The sequence below is a fragment of the Talpa occidentalis genome, unplaced genomic scaffold, assembly GCF_014898055.3.
Source record: "Talpa occidentalis isolate TD23 unplaced genomic scaffold, MPIMG_talOcc4v2.1 talOcc4.6, whole genome shotgun sequence".
Classification (NCBI taxonomy): Eukaryota; Metazoa; Chordata; class Mammalia; order Eulipotyphla; family Talpidae; genus Talpa; species Talpa occidentalis.
The window spans coordinates 12,911,165-12,937,016 of record NW_023604972.1 but is presented as its reverse complement, the minus strand read 5'-3'; the positions used below and the strand labels follow the sequence as shown (position 1 = coordinate 12,937,016).

The 25,852-nt window shown below is 46.0% G+C and overlaps 1 protein-coding gene across 2 annotated transcripts in view; it reads left to right on the top strand.

The window, feature by feature from the left end:
- The window catches only part of LGI2 (leucine rich repeat LGI family member 2), a 30,515-nt gene extending 7,570 nt beyond the window's left edge, over positions 1–22,945 (top strand). For both annotated transcript variants that reach the window (XM_037529997.2, XM_054688110.1), the window contains exons 5-8: positions 4,134–4,205; positions 4,858–5,027; positions 12,530–12,694; positions 20,322–22,945. In XM_037529997.2, the coding sequence (XP_037385894.1) occupies positions 4,134–4,205; positions 4,858–5,027; positions 12,530–12,694; positions 20,322–21,139 (1,225 nt within the window). In that variant the 3' untranslated portion in view covers positions 21,140–22,945. The remainder of the gene's footprint in view (positions 1–4,133; positions 4,206–4,857; positions 5,028–12,529; positions 12,695–20,321) is intronic.
- Positions 22,946–25,852: the final 2,907 nt, after the last annotated feature.

Here is a 25,852-nt window from a genome sequence, read left to right as displayed (position 1 = left end):
ATTGTCATCACCACCATCAGCAGTAGCATCTACATCATGCCCTCCCTCCACTCACGAAAGGTTTGTTTTCTCCATGGACTGTTGAGTAGCTTTTGCAGTTTGGGTGGCCCGAAAGGGTCTGCGAAGAAGACAGCTGTGTGTGCCTGGAGAGGAACAGCTGTGCCCAGATCAATTCACTTCCCAGAGTCAGGAATAAGGGGCTTTATGTCTGAGCAAAGGCTCTGGGCAGAGACCATACCTAACTCAAATTCCTTGTGATTGAGTTAGCCCAGATGGCTACTTTCCTTTAGCCCATTAGCTCTGGGTGCCAGGTGGGCAGCGGGTGTGAGTATGTGTATTTGCGTATCTTTATATGTGTGTCCCCATGAGTGCATACTTGTGTGTCCATGGCTGTGTTTGTGTGTGCATGCTTGCACAGTTACACATACAACCATACGTGTATAGCATGTGTGCCCGTGTGTAAGAGGCAACTCATTTTCCATGTGACATGCAGAGAGCACGAACAGAGGGAACAACAGAGTCCCTACTTGAGTCCAGGGAGCATTCGATGCTTTTGAGGTGATCTGGGCTCTCCCAGTGTGTGTGACCACTCTCTACTCCAGCCCACAGGGCCCCCTCTCCCCAAAATGCCTTATTTCCCTCAGTGTTCTAGGAGCCCTAGGCTCTCCGGGACCCCATGCATACCCAGCTCACCCCTTACCAGATTTTTCCCTCGTGCCTTTTTTCTTGAAGGCGATGCTCCTTCTTCTGCTCATGATTTCCTGAAGTTTGCCTTTTTCTTCAGAGTGCAGATTAAGTTCTCTCTCCCCCACAAGGAGCCATTCCTGATTTCCCTTTTACTCTCCTTGCACCTCCTTAACTGTTGGCTCTCCCAGCATGCAGCGCATACTGACTGGCCAGACCCTGGGTTCCTCACTGGGCTAGATTTTCCATGTTTACTTTGAGCAAAGTCACGTGACTTTTAAAGTTGGTTCCTCCAGGCTGGAGCTGTCTGCAGTAATTAAAGCATACTATATATTGTTTAAAGAATGAGCCCTTGCTCCCAGCTCCTCACTTTCACTTATAAACTAAGTAGGAGAACACATCCATTCTCTAAAGTTCTCTCCCTGTGCCTAAGAAAGTCACTGTCTGGAATGTGCTTGTTTAAATTAAGCATCTGACTTTTTTTTTGAAGTGACATTGCATTATAACATTATGTAAGTTTCAGGTGTTCATCTGGCAAGTCAACATATGTATACACTAAATTAAGTTCATTACTGAAATTCTAATTCTGTCCTTCACCATATCTTGTTCCTTTTATCCTGGTTTGCTCACCCCTCTCTCTCCTTCCCTCTGGTAACCACTAATTGGCCTTATAGCCCAAACGTTTATTTTTTTGTTGTTTAGTTCATCTGTTTGTTTGTTTTCTCTATATACCACAAGTAAGTGAAATCGTTCAGTGTTTGTCTTTCTTTGGTTTATTTCATTAGGCATAATTCCCTCTAGGACCATCCATGTTATTGTAAGTGGCAGGAAATCGCCTGTATTATTTTTTTTTTTTTAATAGCTAATCGTATCCCACTGTGTACATGCCACCTCTTCCTAATCCGTTCATCAACCCATGGAGACCTAGGTCGTTTCCAGTTGCTGGAAGTGTGAACAGTGCTGTTCAGTTGGAAATAGTGCTGCAATGAACACGGGGGTGCATATCTCTCCAAATTAGTGTTTTGTGTTGTATCTTGGTAAATGACCAGAAGTGGGATAACTGGATCATCTGGAATTTCTGTGTTATGGGTAGTATCCAAAAGATAAATAACAAAAAATATTAGAATACTGGAGAGGATGTGGAGAGAAGGGAACCCTCACATACTGTTGGCGGGACTGTAAATTGGTACAGCCATAATGGAAAGTAGTGTGGCGGAAACTCAAAAATCAGGTTTCTGATTTTTATATTTTATGAGCTTTTCCAACCACTAAAGTCTCACGTTTCTACGTCAAGAGACATAGATCAGGTTTCAAGGCACAAAGGCTCAGAGCCAATGTGTAACTAAAATCTAGGATGCCTGTTTCCAGCAGTCCTGCCAGAGGGCAGGTTGCTATTAAGTAGTTTTAGAAATGAAGTAAGTGCCGTGAATTTGTAAATAAAATGAAGTGGAGTGTGAGATGTTTAGTACTCTGAGTGGGATGGATCGTCCATCTACATAATTCGGCTCTCTGAAATCTAAGTGGAACTCTTGAAACAGTTGTTAGACATTTTGGGACCTTGACGGATCTGTTTGTTCTTAACTCTTTTGTAACAGACATTTCAATGAGCTAAAAAAAATTTAGTGAAATAATTCACCTTTAACTAGTTAAAAAAAATTTTTTTTTTTTACTTTCTGGAATAAGTGACCATCGACCAGAAAAAAAAATCAACACAAACACATTTTTTAACTTCAGAGCCTTTAACTCCAGAGCCTTTGCTCAGACATAAAGCCCCTCATTCCTGACTCTGGGAAGTCACTGCTAGAGTTTAGTCAATCTGATGACAGTTTTAGCCTCTTTTCCAACATCTTTTAAAATGTGCAAATAAATCATTTAGAAAAGAAAGTAGGATAATACACAAAATTGTATTTTCATCAGTTTGTGGCTACCAATGGGAAGAGATGGAATTTCAGAAATTATAGGTCTCCCATTTTCTGTTGGTTTCTTGAAGCAAGAATGTTTCAACTGGGCTCAAAGTTTTCTAATTCTGCTGATTCTAAAGGGGAGTACCCATATCTTTCATTCATCTTTCTGGGATGGGTCAGTATGATGTTGCCAAAGGCTAATTTCACTTATATTTTTAAAGAGGCTGGCACTGGATTGCCTATGTGTTTGTCATTTCTATGTCTAGCTATTTGTAGTCATATGTATAAAAGAAACCAAAATAGGCATCAGCATCTCAGCTGACTCTCATTATGGAATATGACATTTGGGGGAGTCACAGCCTTCACCTGCCTCGTTCCAACACCAGCATCTTCCACGTCAGCAGCCTGCATCATGGACATCTGTCTGCAGGACCACAACAGGGCAATGCAAAATCTGAGTCATCAGAGAAAGACTTGAGAGTCTTCATTCAAGTTACTTCTTGGTGGTTCGGAGTAGACAATTTAGAGAGATCTTCAACACTAAGAACAAAAATTCAAAATGGGTCTGGTCAACCTTTAGATAATGAGAAGACAAAACTCATCATGATCACTCGTGCCCTAGACTGTGTGATGAGTGGAGATTGTATGTTATCATTGGGCTAGAGCTGAGGATCTTCATTGAGTCTACTCTTGGAGTCAACAGTCATAGGATTCCCTTAGATGGACCTTGAGGGCATTTCGTGGGGCAAGACTGTGCATCCTTATTATTTTTGTTCTAGGAATTAAGGATTCAGACATGGACAAACAGATACAATTTCTGTCCCCATGTGACTTATGTGTAAGGAGAATGCAGACGGTCAGCAAGTAGATAAGTCTCAGCACCAAGTAGATCATCAACATAGATTGTATGCTCAGTGCCCGTTGTGTAGTGAAGAATGATGAACAGGGAAGGGAGCTGTGTAGAGGCCATGGGCGGGGATGGTGGTGATAGTGGACGGCAGACTTCAAGGATGTAATGGAGTGTGCCAGGTGGGTATTTGGGGGAAGAACTTTCCAGCTGGATGAACAGCAAATTCTGAGGCTTTGAGCTGGGGGTTATGCCACATCTGTTTGAGGAACAGCAAAGTGTGGGTGATCTCAGAAGCTGCAATCAGGTCCCCTAGGTAAGTGGCAATGGGGGAAATGAGACCCTGGAGGGTCTTGCCTGCATCAATGGGAGGTTGGCTTTTCTTCTGAGATGTGGTGCCATCTGAGGTTTGACAAATCGAGATAAAGAGCTTACTATGCGCTTGTTTAAAAACAAAGCAAAAAAAAAACAAAACACTACCATGGAACTCCAGCACCTCTAATCTAATGTTCATAATATCTTTATATAACTAAACGCATTTCTTTATCTCACCATTAGTGACCAAAACCAGAAATTGAACTGTGTGGTGCTGAAGAGGTTTAGAGTTCTGTTTTAAATCATTAGCTTTATTTAAGGGTCTTCAGGATAACAGGGCATGGAGATAATAACCACATTAAGATGTGACTTTCTTGTTCTAGTTCTCTGGCCAATAACCACATAAAAGCACTCCCGAGGGATGTCTTCAGTGATTTAGACTCCCTGATTGAACTGTAAGTAATGAAAATTAAGTGTATGTGTGCTTGTCATTGTGCCCCAGTTAATTGTGCCTTTATGTCCCCTCTCCTTCTTTATGGCATTTTTTTTATGTTGGAGCTAAAAATCTATGACCAAAAAACAGGGAAACAGCAGATAGTCTGTATTGTGTTGGAATTTGCCATTTTAGAATGGCATACAGCATGAATGCTACTGAGTGTGTCCATCTACTTAAGCTTCTCACGTTTGCACTTCTTACTGGAGGTAGTTTAATGAGATTGTCAAGGTCAGTGGTGTTTGTGAAAACTGCCTTCCTCGAATGTCCCATTTTTGCTCTGAGAACCTGTGTTGGGTGGCGTCCTTCTGGCGTCCCTCCCCCATTAGCAGCATGACTTGGTGACAGTTTCAAGAGGGCTTGGAGAGATGGTGCCGTGTCATCTTTGAGAACTCTATGTCACATACTTGATATCATGGGCAATGAAGACTGTTAAATAAACTGGTAATACATACAAGATGCAAAATGTATTAAATATAAATATTTTGAAAAATTCCACTTGGAGGTTATTAAATATATCAAGATGTTAATAGAGCTTGAGTTTCCTATTATTGCAGAAACATGTCAGACATGTCTGTTTCTCTGTGTATGTGTGTTTTGTTTTTGTTTTTTAGAGATTTAAGGGGCAATAAATTTGAATGTGATTGCAAAGCCAAGTGGTTGTATCTGTGGTTGAAGATGACAAATTCCACTGTCTCCGACGTGCTATGTATTGGGCCACCAGAATATCAGGAAAAGAAGCTGAATGATGTGATCAGCTTTGACTATGAATGTACAACGACAGGTATTCAGATGTTCCATCCCCGAGAGCGACATTAGAGTAATCTTTTTGTTTTTCTTTTGGACTGTCAACAAGAAGTGGGAAAAATGGGTATAAAAGTTTTCCATCAAAATTGTCTTAGAGAAATTGCTAGCATTCTACATGAACTAAGTCGATGTGGTAAGAAAAATAGCTCAACAGGTCTTTTTACTGAGATAATGTAGCTTTACAACACTATATATGATTTAGGTGTATAGGTTCACACGTCTTCAGATATATGTTGCCACACCCACCACTGAGGTATTCATAAACCTCCCCTTCTCTACCCCCTCCGGTAACCTCAATTCTGCTATCAGATTTCTAGGATTTGTTTGTTTAGTTTTGATGGTTCCTTTGTTTTGTTTCTCTTTATTGCAATAACTCAACAAGTTCAAAGGATTTTGTTAAATGCACTGATTATAATTTTGACTGCTTTTCTTGACAAAATTCAAATTTCTTTGAAGCTTTATTTATTTATTAAAAATTTATTTATTGGCCCTCCTGGTCATGCAAGGGGTTAAGCACCACACTATGAAGCTATCCGCAGCCTCTTCAGCATGAGTTCGATCCCCGGCTGGTCAGAAACCCACATGGCACGGCAGACCTCTCTGTCTTGCCTGCTGCTCCCCTCAGCAGTGTATTTCACTCAGTCTGCCTGTTCTGTTCCCCACTCTGTCTATGGTGGATCCTCTCATCCCCCGCACCTCTGGCCTGTACCCCAGTTCTTGTATGCATAAATAAATAATTTTTTTTAATTTTTTAAATTTTTTAAATATTTATTTATGCATACAAGAACTGGGGTACAGGCCAGGCCAGAGGTGCGGGGGGAGGTGAGCAAATTCACAAGAGACATATTGGGGAGCACAACATGCAGTTCTACTGAAATACACTGCTGAGGGGAGCAGCGGGTGAGACAGGAGAGGTCTGCTACGCTGTGTGGGTCAGCTCCCTGTGGGGATGAACTCAGGCACAGTGGCTGGTGATAGCTTGATAGCGCTGAGACTTTAACCCCTGAGCCACCAGGGAGGCCCCCAAAATTTATTTTTTAAGTCAGAGGATAAGCTAGCAAATTGGGAGCAAGACTATTCCCCATCAGTCTGTTTCATGGAAAGCGGATGTGGAGAGGCCTAGATTGCTGCTTCCTTGCTTCCTATTCTCTGGAGAGAATAACACGAAGTTTATTGAAAATGCAACCAGTAAATCTACAAATCACTTTTGTAGCTTTGTGTCCAAAGAGATAACGAGGCAAGCTCTAAGCAATGACAAAGTACAAATATAAGTTAACTAGTTTTCAAACAAATTCACATTGAGGGAAAAATGTAAAGGTTTGATTTAGCCTCCCAGGGCCTGTCTCTAGGTTTCAGTTTATACATTTTTCAGGATATAAGATAAAGTTAAATTCCTAACTGCCTTAACCATCACATCTTATAGAGGACAGGTGAATATCTCCCTATGAAAAGCTTCAATGGAATGTGTCATGTCCAAAGCGAGATTTTAAAGTAGAGAAGATCAATCCACAGCCTGAAGCCTGTTTACCAGACTTACAAAAATAAACATTTAGGCTGGGAGTTGATATCTACAAAGCCTCCAGGCATATTTGTAGGAGCAGCAGGAATGAGAACTCAGAAAATAGTTACAGAAATGGAAGAAACAAAAAAAAAACCCTACCAAGAGCAAAATGTCACATTTGTCAGTCCTACTGCTGCCATCCAAACAGATAAATAAACGCTCACAAAGTAAAAATGATTTCTAGATACCTTTGTAAATAGGGACTCTACAAATCCTGTTCTTTTCTCATAGAAACCTGAAAACTTATGGAAATGCCCTTGTCTCTAGTCGTTGAAGGGGGCTTACTCGCCTGTGTAATTGGCAGGTGCCCTTTTGTCAGCCAAGGCCACCAGGGGTTATTTATTATATGGTGGAACCTGCAGTAAATCAGAGGTCATAATCAATGGCATTTACACCAGAAGATGGCATTCAGGGCCGGCTGGCATGAAATGCTCAACTAGAGTTGGCTGGGGCTCCTCTCTGCCTCTTCTCCAGAGTTTCTAGAAAGTTCACTAAACGGCAAGGTGAAGTAAGTGGCTTTCCTGTTGTTCTGGTCACACCTGGCCATGGCATGTATTGCTGATCTTTGAAAGAAGGGACATGGACTCTGGAGAACCTTCAGAACTGGGAATAGTTTATATGAAAAAGCATGGTTTCTGAACTTTGAGCTTTGGGGGTGATTATGAAGATGATCTGGGCATATATGTAATATGTATTTATTTAGATTTAACCTATAGCATATGTAATATATATTTGACTTTGCTAATGAGCTTACTACTAAACTTTAGAATGTCAGCTCTCCTCCCTGGGAACAGGGAGATGATCCTTCTGTTTTTCCTATTGTTTCATCCCTTTAAGACTCATGAATGGAGTAGCTCTTGCTGACGATTTCTCCTTTCATCAATGAATGGCACCACCAAGTTGTGACCCCATCCCCACCTTGTAAGGACTAGGTCAATAAATTGTGAGTTTAGGGGGCTCCTGTCTTCTCAGATCAAGCCTCGTGTTCTGGTGCTTTCTGGAAGGTGGGGAGGAACTAAGTGAAGATGGATGGAAGGTGGAGAGACCTGTCACTGTTATCACATCCTCACTACAGATTTGGGAAGAAGCATGTTTCCTGAGTATTGCTTTCCTCTGAGCTCAGACTGTCAGAAAAGGAGAGTCAGGAGCTGTCTCACCCTGTTCTTCCCAGGGAGAAGGTACTGGTGCCGTTCTGTTCCTGGCACAGAGGTGTAATTAACACCACCAAGCCACCGCTGGGCTGTTTCAGCTCTCTAGATTAATCACAGTCCTTCCATAACCCTCTGCTTCAAGTCTATTTTTAACCACCTCCGAAATCCCTGTTACCTACTCATGATTCCTTGTGTTAGGTGGATAATTCACTAAATTCCTTAGAGGGAGCGAAGTTTGCATCCTAATTGTCCTGTTAGCTTCCCTATTTCAGGGCTGATGAAAATGCAAAGAGAAATAATGCATTAATGTGCAGTTTCTCTCCCAATAGGATCGGCATCATGTATAATTTATTTTCTGCAAGTGCTATAAATAGATATGTAAAAATCTGTTGATTCCAGCGGGAGCAAGGCCTAAATTGCAAGAGTCCCACTGACATCATGAACTTAATCCAATGTGAATGGAAGTGGCAGAGCTTTCTGCCGAGAAAGCCATTAATACTTTAACACTAGTAAATTGATGTCATAGCAATATGTGTATTCTTCGAGATCTTTCCACAGTGAATGTGCTTTTAACGTTTGAGAAAGATAAATTAAGTTGGGGATGGGAGAAGATATTTAAATTCCTGAATTCCCTCCTCCCATACACACAAACACATCAATTATTTAATTTCATCCTCTTCCATTCCTCCGCCTTCTCCTCCTCCTCTTTTTGGGAGGGGGGCTGGAGGGTGAGCAGAGGGGATTCCTATTAAGAATTAGATTTATAGTTCAGATGATTTAATAGCCTGTGTTGTTCCAAGTTGTCGGTATAGGAAAATATGAAATCAGCATTTGGGGAGAAATAAGTGAAAATACTTTCATGAAAGCCTCGATTTGCAAAATGCTCTCTATTCTGGCAGCTTTTCCATTCTGGGATTCTTTATTAAATCCCATACTTTTTGGTCTGCACTTTAAATGACCTGTAGGGTTTGTTTTTTTTTTTTCTAGCAATGCTCATGTTGCTGAGACTTAAGAGTGTAGTCGGGGACTCACCAGAACAGACATCCCTCTCAGGAGTGTCTGGAACCTTCGGCAGACTTGGATTAGACACATGTAACGGGAAGGTTTCTAGCCACTTGGTTGTAATCGAAAGAATGCAGCTGTATTCTGAGTCCTGCGGAAGTCAGACAGCACTGACAGCTACCACCCCCCTTTCCTCAGTGACCCGCGCTGAACAGAAACCAGCCGAGCCTGGTGGAGCCCACAGTGCTTTCCAGCTTCACCAGAGGCTCGGCCAGTGCCACAGGGAGGCCGGGCATTTTCTGTGTTAGCCTTTGAGTGAGCGATGCTGGTATTTGGGGGAGTTGATAGCCATTCTGTCTTCCCAAGCCTTTGTCCCAGCAATTCTCAGAGCCATTCTGTCTTCCCAAGCCTTTGTCCCAGCAACTTACTACTGTGAATGTTGTATGTTTAAAGCATGGAGGGATCGCCATGGGTGGGGCTCTGTGCAAACTCAGACCTGCACTCTTATCAGCCTCCACAGCAACCTTAGGAAATAGTCCTCACTCTCATTTTACTGATGAGTTGCCTGAAGCTCAAATTTCTTGCCAAGGTCACAGAGCTGCAGTTGTAAGGAGGATCTTGAAGCCCAGCCTCTCTTATTTCAGAGTCCAAGCTCCTCAGGATGCCTTCTCCTTTCCAGGTGCGGATAGGTGTAGCCAGTGTCCCCACTCTCCCTGAGCACGTCTCCCTGTTGGGGTGCGCAGGCAGCCTCCTCTTTGCTTTTCCCTCTTCTTGTTGTACCTTCATGCATCATCTCCCAACCTCTGCCCCCCACAATCTCAGAGTGGACCAGGGGGCATGCAGCCAACCCTCCCACACTCAGGAAGCCAGCAAGCATTTATTAAGCACCCATGGTATACTCAGGATGAAGAGAGCGACACCTGCAAAAATTAACATGTACCTAGCACTCACTTTGCTCTAGACACCATTCTGAGAGTGTGAGTCCTAATATGTGATGAGGAAACTAAGGCAGAGAGAGGTTGAGTAACTTCCCCAAGATCACTCAGCAAGAAGGCAATCACAGCTCTGGCATCTTACCTTAGATGTCATTGAAATAGACACTCTTCGAAGAGTGTCCTGTGTTGGTTAGGACAGAGGAGGTAGCCTGTTCTTCCTCAGACCTCAATTCCATATTTATCAAGCACCTACTGTGTGCTAAGCCCTGAGATAGGCTCTCTACCGGGTCTGTCCCTATCATCAAAACTGAGAATCGCAGGCTTCAACCCAAGGGAGGGGGTCCTTTGTTCTGTAGGGAATGAATTCACCAGAGAGTGCCAGGTGTAGTTGAACCAGCCAGGGTTTAAGTAGAGATTAATGCGAGAGGGAGCCAGTGCAGGGAAGGAAAGTGTAGCCCGGCTCCTCAAAGACGGTAGGAGGAGGTACTTAAAGAGTAAGTCCACAAGGCCAGGAGGCGGAGCTCAGGAGCACAGCTGGCTGTGGATCAGGCTACGCCTGGGCATGCACAGACATGTGGGCTCTCACCCTGCCCCCAAGGGTACTGTGAGGTGATCATTAGTGAGGATCTGATATCTGATGCTCACAGTCGGTGTGAGGGCCAAGTTGCCTGACAGGGCTCCCCAGTCCAGGGGTCAGTTCCCCTGTTCAAAGAGGACTGAGGGCAACACATTCTGCTGGCTCTCAATTTCTTTCATCTCTGCTGCCTCAGGCAGTACTGTTATCCCATAATGTGGTCAAGTAAACTAAGGTCTCGCAAGGGGACGTGCCCAGCCCATGGTCTCGGTGTAGGCAGTGGTGTTGGGTAGTCTGAGTCCCCACACAGTGCTGCTTCCGGTGCCCCCTCAGTGCCCCCTGCCCCTCAGCTGTCCTTCCCATGCCTGCTCCACACCCCCAACCTCAACTCTTAGCTGCTCTCACCTCCTGCCTCTATTCCTGTGCCCTGTCCAACTTTACTCCCTGCTGCGTGGCGGGCCCGTTATTCCCTTTCTTTTTTTTTTTTTTTTAAGATTTATTTATTTATTTATTTATACAAGCACTGGGTACAGTTAGAAGCGCGGGAGGGTGAGAGAATTCACCAGAGCCAGAGCGGGGAGCAGAGCAGGCAGAAGGACCAAAGTACACTGCTGAGGGGAGCAGCGGGTGGCAGGAGAGGTCTGCGCGCCATGTGGGACCCTCCCCAGGTGGCGGGGAGCAGCCGGGGATCGAACCGGCGCTGCAGAGGCTGCAAGTAGCTTCGCAACCCAGCGCTCAACCGCTGCGCCACTGGGGAGGCCCCCGTTATTCCCTTTCTAATTTGACATTAGAAAGGCTTCCAAGTCAGGGGTAGTTCTTGAGTGGCTGCCATGGGTTTGCACGGTTAGAGGCTCTGAGGACCCAGGCCTGACTTGGGGAAGCCTCGGGTCAGGAACCCTGGGTTCCCTCAGCCACGTGTGCTGTGGCTGAGAACTCACTGTCTCTGGGCTTCGGCTCCGGCCTCTGTGAAGTGGCTCAGAGCTCTGTGATTTCTCCCTTTTCTCCAAATCTGGCTCTGTTGTCACTTTTGGAGATCCAGTGACAGTAAAGACTAAGACTTAAGCCAGTGCCTAATTGGAGTCTAGCAAGTTAGGAAAGTCTGTGGATGGGAGACATCAGGGAAGGCTTCACGGGGGAGATGGGACTTGAGCAAGTGTGGGTATGGATTGGTTGGGGAAGACATGGAGAAATCCTGGATTTTCCCATAGGAATGACTTTCCTTTGCCAGTGTCTACTATCACTTTACCCCGGGTGCATTTAGCCCCCCAAGGAGCTCTCCATGTCACCACATCCCTAGCCAAAGAAATTACCAACCTTAATCTTTATAAGTTTTTAACATACTTTCTTCATTGGTTCCCTGGCCCCCAACTTACCAACTAGTGTTGCATCTAAGGTACACTCACCCTCTTCCAAGGTAAAATTGTATGTTCCATGGTAAAATTGTATGTTCCCTACTGAGCTTACTGTAGTGGGTCAGTTCAGGGAGCAACATGCATGCAGAGAACTGACTTCCCGCTGAGTGGAAGGTCAGCTCTGTCTCCACTAGACCAGAGTCTGTGTCTGCAAGTCCAGTCGATGTCCCTTCACTGCTCGTGAAGCGGGGGCACCATCAGATCCCAGCCACAGCCGCTGTCCAGGACCCAGTAAGCCCCCTAAGTCACTGCCCCGTGCCGGGCCTTTTCCCCTCTAACAAGACCAGACCAGAGGGTTTGCTTTTGTTTCTGGGTGTGTGGTGTGCCGTGTGGGGCGTTTCCTTGTAGTCTTGAAGCTGCGCGGTCATGCTTACCCCGCGGGTATCATCGATGCTGAAAGGATCCTCTTGTCACGGATGGTGCGGGCAGCGCCACAGCCAGCAGGACCAGCAGGCTCCCTTCCTCCCAGGCTGTGGTGAGAGGCCAGAAATGCACCATCTGCCCAACTAACCTGACCACACGTCTTCCTTCCCAAGGTGATCGCTGTGAGTTTCAGGAATGTTCTGCAGCATCCTCTCTGTCTTTTGAAATCTTTCCAAATTTGAGATCCTTTAGCCACATTTGGGAGCTGTTGATAGAGAAGCCGTATTGGAAGCTGCACCTTCTGTGTGACAATCCCACATCAGCCAGACCCCTTACCCAACCCTGCAGGGTGAACACACTGTGCATTGCCCCCTCCTTCCCAGCCCTGTTGGAACAGACGATCTGAAGGATAGAAGGGTAAGTTGTCACTAATCCCCCCACGTGATCTCATGGATCTCTCTGTTTAAACACCCGTTCCCAGATTTTGTCGTCCATCAGACCTTGCCCTACCAGTCGGTGTCAGTGGACACGTTCAACTCCAAGAACGACGTGTACGTGGCCATCGCCCAGCCCAGCATGGAGAACTGCATGGTGCTGCAGTGGGACCACATCGAGATGAACTTCCGCAGCTACGACAACATCACAGGTGTGCGGGGCTCCCCTCGTTTGGTGTGGCTCCAGCTCCTGGGAGCAGAAACGGTCTGTGTTTGGCTCTCTGACTTGGTTAGAGTTGGGGAGTAATAGCCCCCCAGTGTTACTCTGGGTGGATTGCCTGTAGGTGAGGATGGAAGCCCCCTGCTCCAGCCCACCCTCATGTCTTGGATTTTTTTCTCAACTTGGCCAGTTATCGGGGAAGACAGAACCCTCAGGTGATGATCCTGTTTGTGTTGGCCGTCCTTTTGGAAGGGAGAGGGGCCTGGGGGACCCGTGTGTGTTGGGGCATTTTCCAGAAGTCACGGGACAATCCCCTGGTCCTGAGCAGTCATGGCAGCCTAAGGTTGCACCCACTTTACAGGATTCCTTTGACTTCTGTTAAGCTGAATGTTGACTAATATGCTAACTCATGGGCATACACGCACACGCCAGCAGACACGCATGTGCACACGCACAGACACACACACATGCTCTATGGCTTGTTCTCACTGCCCTCTTGCCAGGTCGTGGTGAGAGTGATCACTCTCCTTTTTACTACGTTTTCCCCTAGGATATTTTCTCTGTGCAAGCCCAAATATGGGTCTTCCTGTTCAGTTGCCCACGGAAAAGCAACTTTGCGGGAAAAGTGCACGTTTTCTTTTAGTTTCACCTTAAACTTTGAGATGGTGCCCTCATTTGGTTATCTGCTTCTCTATTTTATTTTTTTCTAATTTTTTCCCATTTTATTTTGCAATTCTTCAAACATCAAAAACATCTGAAGGAATTGTACACTGAACATTTTATATGCACCCTCTGGGCTCACTGTTTACATGTTGCTGAGTTCGCGTTATCTCTATCGGGTCATCCCTATGCTTAGCTATTGGTCTGTCTCGTGTGTGTGTGTGTGTGTGTGTGCATGCGTGTGCGTGTGTGTCTCCAATAGCTCTATCTTTTTCCCTTTCCACGCCTTTCCCTTAGGAAGTGGCTGCTGCCTTGTGCTTGCTAGCAAGCAGCCCCATCTCCTTGTCTTCCCTGAGTTTAGAGTCTCCTAGTCAGAACAGTCCCTCAGGGAAGTCTCCCCCACCTCTCTGACCAGCACTGAGAAAATTATCTCTTAAATAAAGTCTGCTTCTTTTTCCTCCTTCCCATCACCATTCTCTGCCCCTTACCCTCCCTCTTAGCCTCAGAAACCTCACTTTCCTTTTTCAGTTTCTGTAAGTACTTTGTTGTGTGGAGTCTTGGCTGTGTCAGCGCCCATCACTGCGCTCTTCTAGTAAGCACCTGTGAAATTGGAGTAAGTGGCTCCCGGGCTCAGGTGTTGGGGGTCAGGCTTCATCAATGCTCCTTTTGGCTCTGTCAGAAGATCTGGGTCTTAGCCCTAGCGAGGGCCGCTGTCTGCTGGCTTTTACATAAGTAGATAAAGTCCAAATAGTCTTTGCAAGACCTCATTTGTCAAATGTGATAGCCATCCTGACCACGGCAGCGCCACCCCGGCTGTCCCCCGTGAGCGGATTTCCTTCCCGTGGAGTCAGAGCAGCGTTTTGCGGGAGCAGCCAGGAGCATCTCTAGGTAGGATTTCCAGTCGGGGAGACTCCTAAGAACCTCTCAAAGTGGCTTTGGAGCAGGTGCAGGGGTGTGGGGAGGCGGGGAGTGTGCCGCCTCACCCCTGGGGAGCAGGGCTGCTAATGGGTCTCATCTGGCAGCGCCTGGAGGGCTGAGCCGATGCTCGATGCTCGAAGAGGCCATTTCAGGGGAGCTGAGCTGCTGCCGGCCCATCTGGCCTCCCAGTGCTGAGCTCAGATTCCTGGGAGCAGCCCGGGCTCAAGTGCAGACTCAGCACAGGGCTCCAGGTGAGCCAGTCGGGGAAGCCGGTGTGGCCTGTGGACTTCAACCGGCCTGTAAAGGGAGGTGAGAGGACTCTGCCTGTTCTTTTGTGTTCCTCTTTTTCCTGCCTCCCAAGAGACTACAACTGGTGACATTCCCAGGTTCGTGTGGCCAGTGGTTCGTTCAATCATTCACAAAGATTCTTGAGCATTTACACTGAGCCAGGCTAGGGCCATGGCAGTGTATATGCCAGATTAAAACCTCCAACCTCAAGGATTTTATAATGGGAGGGAGAGAATGAAAAGGACAATTGTACTAGTAGTGTAAGAGCAGACAGTAGCCTGCTGGCAAGAGAAAGGGAGGCAGGGGAGCAAGATTTGAAGTGTCGGGGGTGAGAAGAGTGAGCTTTATAGTGTTGAGTAAAGGCCTCTTTAGTAAGGTGTCATTTGAGTAAGACCTGTGGAAGGTGAGGGGTTCACAGACAGGGGAACAGAGAATGCAAAGGTCTGGAGTCAGAGGGTATTGTTATTGTTTGGGGCGTGCAAGGCTGGTTTGATTTGAGCAAATGATCCTGTGGGAGCGGCGGGAGCTAGTGAGAGAGGTGAGAGGGGCTGATCGTGGGGGGCCTTGCTGGGCATATGAAGACTTCGGGCTTTTCTTGGGTGCTCTGCAAAGCCGTAAGTTGAGGGCTGTAGCGGTCAGAGGGGTGCATGGAAGATGCAGGTTCCTGGCCGTGCTGGTGCAGAGTAGTCTGGTGGGGGTGACACAAGGGCATAGGCAGAGCAACTAGTTCAGGGGGTGTTGCTCCTGGAAAGCCAGGACCCTGCGGAGTCCACAGGGAAGTGGTCTATGGGATGGATGTGCTGGGGGCCGAGGCTGGACCTTGCTGATTTCCAGGGATTCTTCAGCTCTCAGTCCCCTTATCTGCACTTTCGGACAGGTGGGCAACCCTGACATGAAGCCCACCTGCATCCTCTCCACATGACTACGGTGGTGTGTAGTTAGGTAAGGAGCACAGCACCAGCTGGTTTTGGATAAAACTGGCTCCAGATCTTTCTAGCTGTGACTTTGGCCAGTTTAGTTCATTTCATCTGTGAAATAGGGATTTTGTGAATTCTCATTTCAGCTGTAAAATGGAATAATTCCATGGGAAATGAATGGGGTAATATGGACAACACTTAGCACAGTGCCCGGCTAAAAGTAAATCCTCAGTGAATACTGGGATGTCAGTGGGGGACAAAAATAGATATTTGATTACCATTCCTTGCTACCATTAAGGAAAGCCACCAGCTTTTTGGCTTATGAAATCACATCGAATCTACACATCAAGTTTCCAACATATCCCACCAAATACATATTGCTCATTTCCTGTCACTTATTGATTTATGATCACACCTCACAATTCAGCCATCTCCTTTGCTTTTATTTCTTCCTCCAGGCTCAAATGAAGCCTCCTCCAGGAAGCACTCCTTGATGGTCTGATTAGAATGAAGTATCTGTCTTTTTTGTTCCCTTAGTACATGAATTTCCATTAAATACAAGTGACATTCATTGCCATCTTTTCACTCTAAGTAAGGCAACTAACATTTGTGTGCTTAGTGATTTATAAGTCTTTTCTCACATAAACCACATGACAACCTCATAACATTTATACTTACTGTCTCCATTTTGCAGTAAAAGTAAAACAGGAGCTGTCTTCCTTAACCCATAAACCCTAACAAACTCTTGGACTTCAATTAAAAACCTCTTTACGACTTTCACAAGTACAAGGATGCAGGGACCAGCAGAGAGTGGCCTGTGGGAGGCAGAGGATGAACGGGGTTGCAGAAGTAGTGTGGATTGCTCTGGAATTTAGCCTGGTCTGAAGGAAAGCCCTGTAGGACACATACACCGGCAGACATCAATGGATCCCAACCCAGAACCACTTGCCTTGAACCAGACCAAGGTAGATGCCATCCCTTATAAGGCTGTATCGACCTCTTTTGTCATCTTCTTTGATAACAACAAGGGCTGGCAGAATTTTCCAATTCTTGCCAGCCAGACAGAGGCTCTAGTGCCCCCTTCTGTGGCCCCAGTGAACTCTAGTCGTCCATCTGTCTTAAAGGGAGTGAAGGAAGCCCACGGTCATGTTCATCTCTCTCCTTTACATCTCTTCTCGCTCTTCTGTTTTGTTTGCTTTTAATTTCTGCACACTAAGTATGTTTCAGCCTCTTTTCTCTCTTCTGCACATGCACACACACGTGTACACACACACACACTAATCTCTTCTGTTAATGACAGCTCCACGGATTACAAGTGTTTTGAGGACAGAGATTTTTACAGAGCATCTGTAAGGAAGGAATTCTTCCTCCATAACCCTGGGCTGAGACAGGCAGACCCGCAGGGCATGCTGGGCAGTAGGGAGTCATCATCAGGGCTTCAGGAAGGGCACAGGAGCATGTGCTCTCAGTTAGTGTTGGCAGGGTGGATGTCAGTGAACTTTTCGAGGAGCTGTTTGATAGTTTTACCCCGGAAACCTTTAAAATGTCCCAATGTATGCCCCAGCAAGAACACTGCCAGATGATTTTTCCAAACAAAAAGATCTCTCTACTGGGAAGCACATTACTTGCAATAATGAAAAACTAGAAGTAGCTGCAATGTCCAGCAATAGGGGATCAGTTCAATGACATGGTGCGTCTGTGCACTGGAAGGCAGTTGATGTTTGGACAATGCTCGGGTGGGGTTGCAAACCCCCACAAAGTTGAAAATCCATAATTGAACTTTACACTCCCCAAAAGTCATCTCTTGGTATCTGCAGGGGATTGCTTTTAGGACTCCTAAAAGCCAATGAGTTCCTGTATACTCAATTCCCGTATACTCAGTTCCCATATACTCAGCCCTCAGTACTTGCAAATTCCATATCCACAGATTCAACCAGCTGACAACCGTGGAAGTGGAACCTGTGGATATGGAGAGCCCATAGTATTTATTGAAAGCAATCCTCATATAAGTGGACCCGTGTCTAAGAGAACCCTCAAAGTTCAAACTCATGTTGGTCAAGGTCAACTTTACTGTGTAGCATTAAAAAATCAAATTGTAGAAGATGCAAGAACACGGGAAAATATTCACAATGGTAAAGCGAAAAAAAGTAGCTTATAAAAAACCTATGTATACTGTAAGCCCAAATCTATTTTCAAAAGAGCACATTTGGATATGTGCATATAAAAGATTGAAGAAACATGGTATCAAGTTCAGCATTTGCAGTGAAAGTGATTTTGATTTTGTTTTTTCCTTTGTGTTTTCTGGTAATTTGGTGGTGGAGTATAGAATGGGGTCAGATTACCTGGATTTGAACACATACTGGTTGTGCACCTTGTATTAACTGTATTCTTTTTGGCTGTTTCACTTTTTTTATAAAATGGAATTGAAATGATAGTGACAGTAATAGTACCTGCCTTACCTGATTTTGCAAGGATTAAATGAACAAATACATGTTAGGTGCCTATTATAGTGTTCTTCATAGTATTCGCTTTGTGTGACCATCACTATTTTCAAAATTTGCTTTGCTGAACATTTAAGACTTTTATATTTAGGGGAAAAAGGTAACTGTTGTTTTCAGCAAAGGAGAGGGGCCAGGTACTTGTAAGAAGGGCAAAACAGTGGTAGAGAAAAGTAAATACCATTCTAGAAACTACCTATCTGCCCCCAAAGTTAATACTAAGGACAGAAATTGGGTAATTATTCTTATAATTTACAAACCAAATTCACTTTGGTCCAGATTGCCTAGAAAATTAAGGGAAAGCAGTAACTTTTAATTGAATGACCTACGTGGAGGGCGTGTACCCTGAGACATGGGTGGCCCTAATGCTCGCAGACTGGAATGGGGAGGTTGGGGCTGGGGGAGGAGGGGCAGGGGTTGGTGTGCAGAGTGGGAGAGGACTCAAGGAGGTGGCTGGGGCAGGAGAGTGTCAACTGAGAATGATCCCCCTTTCTGGAAAAGTTCTAATTTTCTGACTTTGTGATAGATTATTCTGCAGGCGTCTGTGCAGTGCTTGCTAGGGCCAGTCACGAAAGGGGGCAGATAGGTCTTTCAGTTGTCGGGACAATTGCTTCAATTATCCAATCACGATGCCTGCTCAAGATGGACCACCCCCTGCGTGTGGGCGCTCTGGGCCGCAAACACTGGCCAGAAGGTTCTCATTTAGTCTTTATAGCAGCCCTGGAAGTCAGGGCTGGCAGCGTCTCAGTCTCATTCTGTAATCACATTGCTCATCCCACACTTCGGACAGTGACTGGCCGCGTATACAACGGTAGTCCCCACATTTATACAGAGATGCAGTCTAGTATAATGGATACTTGCTGACCTTGGCACAAGGATGAAATTGCCCAATAACACATTCATTTCTCAGAGCATCACTAAGATGAGGAGCCTGTGCAGACTTGGGTTTACTAGCACAGAGTCAGGAAGCTTCCAAGCCGTAGGGCTGTGTTTGAACCCTGGGCACCAGGTTGAGAGTTGCAAGCTATGACACTACGTTTTTCTGCCTCTGCTTCCTCTGGCTCTGGAAACCAAGCGAGGTCATATGTCTTCAAGAGTCCTCATGCTTTCTCCCTCCCGCCTCTGAGTGCCTATTCTTTCCTTTCTACCCTCCAGAGAAGATGCCCATGTAACTGCCACATTCTGCCCTGTGGCATTTGGAAACACCTTTGCATGTTAATGAATGTCCTGAGTAGGGCACCTGCCCCCAAAGACGCCAGGTGACCCGCTCACCTATTTCTATGGTGGTTCATTGGAAAAGAAAATTAAAATTGAATTGTGGGAAATTATACATAACGTGAAACTTGCCATCTGTAGTGGCAGGAAGTCCACTGAGAGGTTTTCTGATACAGAAGACCGGGTAAAGGAGGAGTCCTGGAGCCCTCGGTGGCTTTTGCAGGCGTCTATTGGCTGGCAGGCCTCCCAGCCCCCAGCAACTCTTCACTCTGTCTGGGCTCTCCGGCCTTCTCTTGTGTTCTCTCTGCTTCTCTCGTGGTTCTTCCACTGGTGTCCCCGTGATGCCACCCTTATAAGCCCAGTCGAATCCCATCTACCTATGCCCACACCCTACTCCAGGTGCCCGCCATCAGGCATGCATTCAGGACCACAGGGATCCATCATCTATCCTGATGGCGGGAGGGCAGAAAAGCCTGATATCATTTACTTACCCTATACCATCTGAACCATTTTTCAGGGTACCATTCAGTAGGGTTAAGTACCTTTATATTGTGGGGCGTCCAGTCTCTGGAACTCTTTTCATCTTGCAAGACTGAAACTCTGCCCCCATTAAATTACAGCTTCCCCTTCTCCCCTTCTCCCAAATCCAGGCAGCACTGTCCATGACTGACCGCTCCTGATGCTTCCTATAAATGGAGTCCTGCACTGTCTTTTTGTGCCTTGGTTGTCTCTCATAATGTCCTCGACATTTGTGTTGTAGCATGTATCAGAATTTCCTTTCATTGCTGCACACAATTCCATTGTGCATATGTCCATGTTTATTCATTGTCCTTCGACTGAGACGTGGGTGGCTTCCACCTTTAGGCTTTTGTGCATGGATATGACTGTTACAAATATCTCTCTGAGACTCTGCCTTTAATACTTTTGGGTAGAGACCCAGAAGTGGACCTGCTGGATCCTGTGGAAATACCAGGTTTCATTTTTCCATGCACCACCATACTGTTTTCCACAGCCAACGCCCCATTTTATGTTTCTACCTAGCATCCACCCCGGGCTCCCACAACACTGTGGAAGCACAATTCCCTGTGGCTGCCCTAACCCCTCTCCTTTCTTCGGGGCGCAGGTCAGTCCATCGTGGGCTGCAAGGCCGTCCTCATCGACGACCAGGTCTTCGTGGTGGTGGCCCAGCTCTTCGGGGGCTCCCACATTTACAGGTACGACGAGAGCTGGGCCAAGTTTGTCAAGTTCCAAGACATAGAAGTCTCTCGCATTTCCAAGCCCAACGACATCGAGCTGTTTCAGATTGAGGAAGAGACATTCTTCGTCATCGCGGACAGCTCCAAGGCGGGGCTGTCCACGGTGTACAAGTGGAACAGCAAAGGCTTCTACTCCTACCAGTCCCTGCACGAGTGGTTCCGGGACACGGACGCGGAGTTCGTGGACATCGACGGCAAGTCGCACCTGATCCTGTCCAGCCGCTCCCAGGTGCCCATCATCCTGCAGTGGAACAAGAGCTCTAAGAAGTTTGTCCCCCACAGCGACATCCCCAACATGGAGGACGTGCTGGCCGTGAAGAGCTTTCGGATGCAGAACGCGCTCTATCTGTCCCTCACCCGCTTCATCGGCGACTCGCGGGTGATGATGTGGAATAGTAAGCAGTTCGTGGAGGTCCAGGCCCTTCCCTCCCGGGGGGCCATGACCCTCCAGCCTTTTTCTTTTAAAGAGAATCACTACCTGGCCCTGGGGAGTGACTACACATTCTCCCAGATCTACCAGTGGGATAAAGAGAAGCAGCTGTTCAAAAAGTTTAAGGAGATCTACGTGCAGGCGCCTCGCTCCTTCACGGCCGTGTCCACCGACAGGAGAGATTTCTTTTTTGCATCTAGTTTCAAAGGGAAAACAAAGATTTTTGAACACATAGTTGTTGACTTAAGTTTGTGAAGGTGTGGTGGGTGAATTGAAAGGACGCGTAGCACTTTCATGAGACGTGAAAGTAGACATCAGGCAGGACCCGGGGTGGGGAAGGAGGTTCAGAGCACTAAAATTTGGGGGAAAAAAAAAAGTGCACTGGGGAAATAGTTAGGCATTTTCAAACTTTTAGAAGTCACCTTTTAATCAGGGATTGCATTTATTGGCTAACTGCATGACATGTCCATTCTGCCACTTAAAAAGACATCGTAAAGCCTGTCATTCCTGAGAAAAGAGTACAGCATTAACTCTCACCATCTAGGAAAATGATGTGCTTTTTGTTCTTTTTTTTTAATGAAGAAGGAGAAAAATCGGCTAAGATGGGACAGCTCTTATAATGAAATAATAATAATAATAAAATGACCAAAACAAATGGTGGGCCCTTCTCATTCCATTTTTGCTATCTTTTTGGTAAGAACGCTTAACACCAAAGTCCGTTGAAAAGATTTGCTGATGATTAGCTTAAAAATCGGATAACACTCAGCGATGCTATTTTGAGCCATCCCAGCCTTTCTGAATCTCCCAGCAGATTAGAAGCTGCTGTGATTGGCTCACATAGATGTCCATCACAAGTCTGTTCATAAAACAATGTCTGATGTTGCTCCCTCTGTCTCAGAGAAAATGATCTGCTGACACATGTGAGGCGAGGCCCGCACAGGTCCACACCAGCTCAGGAGCATCAGAGAGGAGTTTCCCCTCTCGCTTATGGGGCAAACCTGTCCCCCGTGGAGGCCAGAGCAGTGATGCTGGTTTGATGCTCCATGACTCATCTGCTTCTCCGAGCCCGGCCTCTGAGTCTGTGGGTGACCGGCAGACAAGATGAAGACCAGTGCTTTGTATTCCATCCTTCAGAGCAAGAGGATGGGTATTTCCATAGCAGGAGCCTTTGGTAGAGTTTTTGAAGTGAGATTCCGTGAAGTCAGACTGCACACAGTCGGGGTGTGTTCTAAGCCCAGAGGTGGCCCTTTGAGGTGCACATGTCTTTCTGGGCAACTTAATATTTCAAGTCAGTGATTACCAACCTGACTGCCTGCCTGCCCACCTCCCTGCTCATCCCACAGGCCTGCTTCATTGATTTGCTGATATTTCTGCTGCCAGCGCAGCCCTGGCAAAGGTGTGGCACCAGACTGAAAAACTAGGATACCCACGACAGCAGAGAGCCCCCTTCTGTCCAGGACCTCAGCAAAGGAAACCCCCAAGTACCACATGCTCACATGAGGCCACGTGCTGGCCTCATCCCATCCAGGTGTATGTGTGGGGGAGGGGGGTGCTGTTGCAGGCTCATCCATAGGGGTCAACTGAATCCCACAAACTGGGTCTGCATTCAGGGGGTCAGGTGGCCTGTTTCAAACCATCCCTTTCTGGTATGGACCCTAAGGAAGCTCTTGGGGTCTGCTTCTATGGAAGATTCCAGGTGGATGTTAGCTAATCAGATACTTTCTCTTTATAGAAAGTACTTTCTGGCAAGTACTTTCTCTTTAGAGAATAAGAAGTAAGCACATTTTGGAGAGGAACTACTAGAATAATCCAGCCACTTCTCTTCTAGCCATGAAAGTAGACTAATCATATTGTACTGTATTATTTTTTAATAATTGTTTGCTAGTCGTGAGTTGGTAGATGTTTTACTGCAAACATAAATGTGTTGTTTTCCTGACTTGAAGCAATGCAGATCGAGGCAATAAATAGCACTTAGAGAACCATGGCTTGATGTCACAACAGTACCCTTGGGGGCATTCTGGGACTACACGCTGAGGGCATCGAGCCTAGGACACCAGGGATTTTAATGAAATACACCCACGCATAATAGCTTCGCTGCTTGGAACTTTCCTACCAAGCTCTGACCCAACAGTAGAAAAGTGGTCTATTTTCTTTGGCAAGGCACAGTCCCTCCTCTCTGTCCTCTTGCCTTCCTGGCTCATTTGAACTGGTTAAAAGTGCCCAGATGCCCACGTTGGAGGCTGCACGTGAGATGTGCTGTTCTTCCTCTAGACATCAAGAGGGGCTGCCTATCCCTCCTGGTGCATGGCACCCCCCAGACTAGCCTAGGTGGAAAAGTGGGCACTTGGACAACACTGGGGACATCTACACAGCCCCAGAACCTTCCCTAGGTGGGAATGATGTCCCTGCTGCCGGTCCTTACAGAGAAGGTAGTGGGGCCTCCACTTTACAGTGCCAGCCTCCAGCCTCCCAGCCTTGCTGCAGGGGGGACAGCAGGTTGCCCTCTGACGAGGCAACACAACCATTTCCTAGAAGCTGTGGACCAGGCAGTGCAGGGTGCTGGGCTGCCCATGGGGGGCTTGCTGAATCCAGATGAAGTAGGTAAGGGTGAAAGAAAGTTCTAGAACGACTGGAGCCAGGGATGGGTGGGATGAGAGTGAGCGGGTGGGTAATCCACTTGGCAGCCATTAGGTTTCTTTCTCTTTTTAAAAAATTTTGAACATAACAGAGCCTGCAATCTACATCACCCTCTGGCTGAGAGGAGGTATTCGTGCTGCCTGAATTACCGAAGGGACAGGGATGTTCTTATTGTGAGCTGGTAGAAGCTTTGCTTCATTAATCTTACTGCTCCATCCCAAGAATCTCTTAAGTTTTAAACAATTTCTGCAAGAAACTTTCTTCCAGTCATAATTTAAGACCAAAAACTAACAGTGAAAACCCAGAGCAGAGGGTAGAACGTTAGGAGTGCCTGTTCCAGCTTCATGTCCTCACTGCTGGTTATCATCTAAGCTTTTTGTCATCTTGGTGGGGAGGCACCCCAGCTGAGTTCCTCCACATAGCCAGGGGGCCCAGCGACTCAGCCTTAAAGCAAGGATTTGCCCCCAGGGGCATCGGGTCTGTTGGAAGTGGTCTTTTATGCAGAGAAACATGACTGACTCGGGTGTGATGGGTCCAGGATATTGGACAATGGATAAAAGACCATCTCGAAGTTTGGCAAAGCTTTCTGTTTCTTCAGTGTTCATCTCATTTATTCATAAAATAGTTCTTCCATTTAGTGGAGACAGGTGTTATTCTAATTTCAGAGAGAAGAGCTATGTCAATCTCCTGTTCAAGATGGTCCAGGAGTGAGTGGCAAGGCTAGAACTTTCCCTCTGATCAAACAGATTTTGCACTTACTTTTCATGACACTCTGTCATGCCCACCATATAAAGGCTTTTGTTCATACGTAAATCATGATTTTGAATAGAGAAGCACTTTGGGATAAAATTTTAAATTGCAACAAGACATGTATAGCTCGAAGGAAAATAGTGCTAAATAACTACCATTTAATCAACAGAGCCATTGAACAAACATCATGGAACTGCTTCTACATGTGAGGCTTCACACTTAAAAAACTTTCCAGAAGTTTCAGATAATTTTCCCTTCTAAAGAGGGTTCCTAACTGGCACAGTTCCCCACCCCACCACCCCCTAGGGCATTGGGAGGGATGGTAAGGTTGAGACACATCTGGTTCTTGTCACAATATCCACAAGATAAACAAGATGAGTTCTATGAGGGAAAAGCTCAAAACTTGGATGCACGGTTGCTGATGAATTGTTCCCGGCCACAGTCAGCCTTTGGGGACCATGCTGGAAATGGCAGTGTTGCCTTTTTCTTCCCTGTGGAGTGAGAGGCTGTGTATTTTTAGGAAAGAAATCAGTGTGGGATGCTGGAGGTTTGGCTGCCAGGAACAGTGATGATGGAAATTCCTCCAGCCTGGGGTATAATGAAAAAGGCATGAAGGTTGCTGGAGGGGGGCTATTTACATGCCACCTCATGACAATCTCTAGCCATTTTCCTGATGCTTCTATAGAGGTGTCAGCCCCTCGTCTGCAGATTTGGAAAACAGTTCTTTCATTAGGCAGTGGTCAAAGATTCTGTTAAACAGAGCCCTGGAGAGGAACACATTAATCTAGATGTTGATGAAAGGAATAGAGTGATTCAGATTTGGGGAAAATTGTAAAAGGAACTGGCAGGAAAGCAGGGCAGATGGCTATATAGGAAACTCTTTGGGGGACATAGAAATAAACAGGAGGAAAAGAAAAATCATAATTTCCTTTGCCTCAGTCAGGCCTACTTGAGGGTGGAAAGACCAGGCAGATTAACAGCATCTCAATTATTAATGAACAGAGCCAATTGTAATGCTAATTAAAACAAGAATTTTATTGTAAAACTACGGGGGTCTTAATTGAAGCACTCTTATCCTTATGTTATTTCATTGCTATGTCAGAATCTACCTTTTTCCTTGTAGGGAACTGTGCATTCCCTATCAATCCCCTTGACTATCAGGAATGTATGAGAACTGTGATAAAACAGGCCAATATGCTATTTGGCACCATTTTTATGTATTTTGAATATATAACTTAGGTAAAATACAAATAGTTTATATGTATATGAGAGCAAATTTTACAGTATGTAAGCTCCAGTGAATGCACTTTAAGGTTGAATATATATTTAGCTCTTTCATAAATAGAGTTAACAAACAAGATGCCTCTTAATTCAATATATCCTGTAAACCTGTGAATAAAAAGTAGCTCGTGCCTAATATGGCTTTGATCTCTGGTCTGCTTCAACGTGGCTAGGTCCACTTGAGCCCTAGTGTTGACGGGTTGGCTGCCTGCGATGGGCTATTGAGACAGTGGAGGGCATGCCCATTTATCTTTGTGGCCTGCTCCCTGCTGCAGTGCAAGATGAGCACTGCAGAGGCCA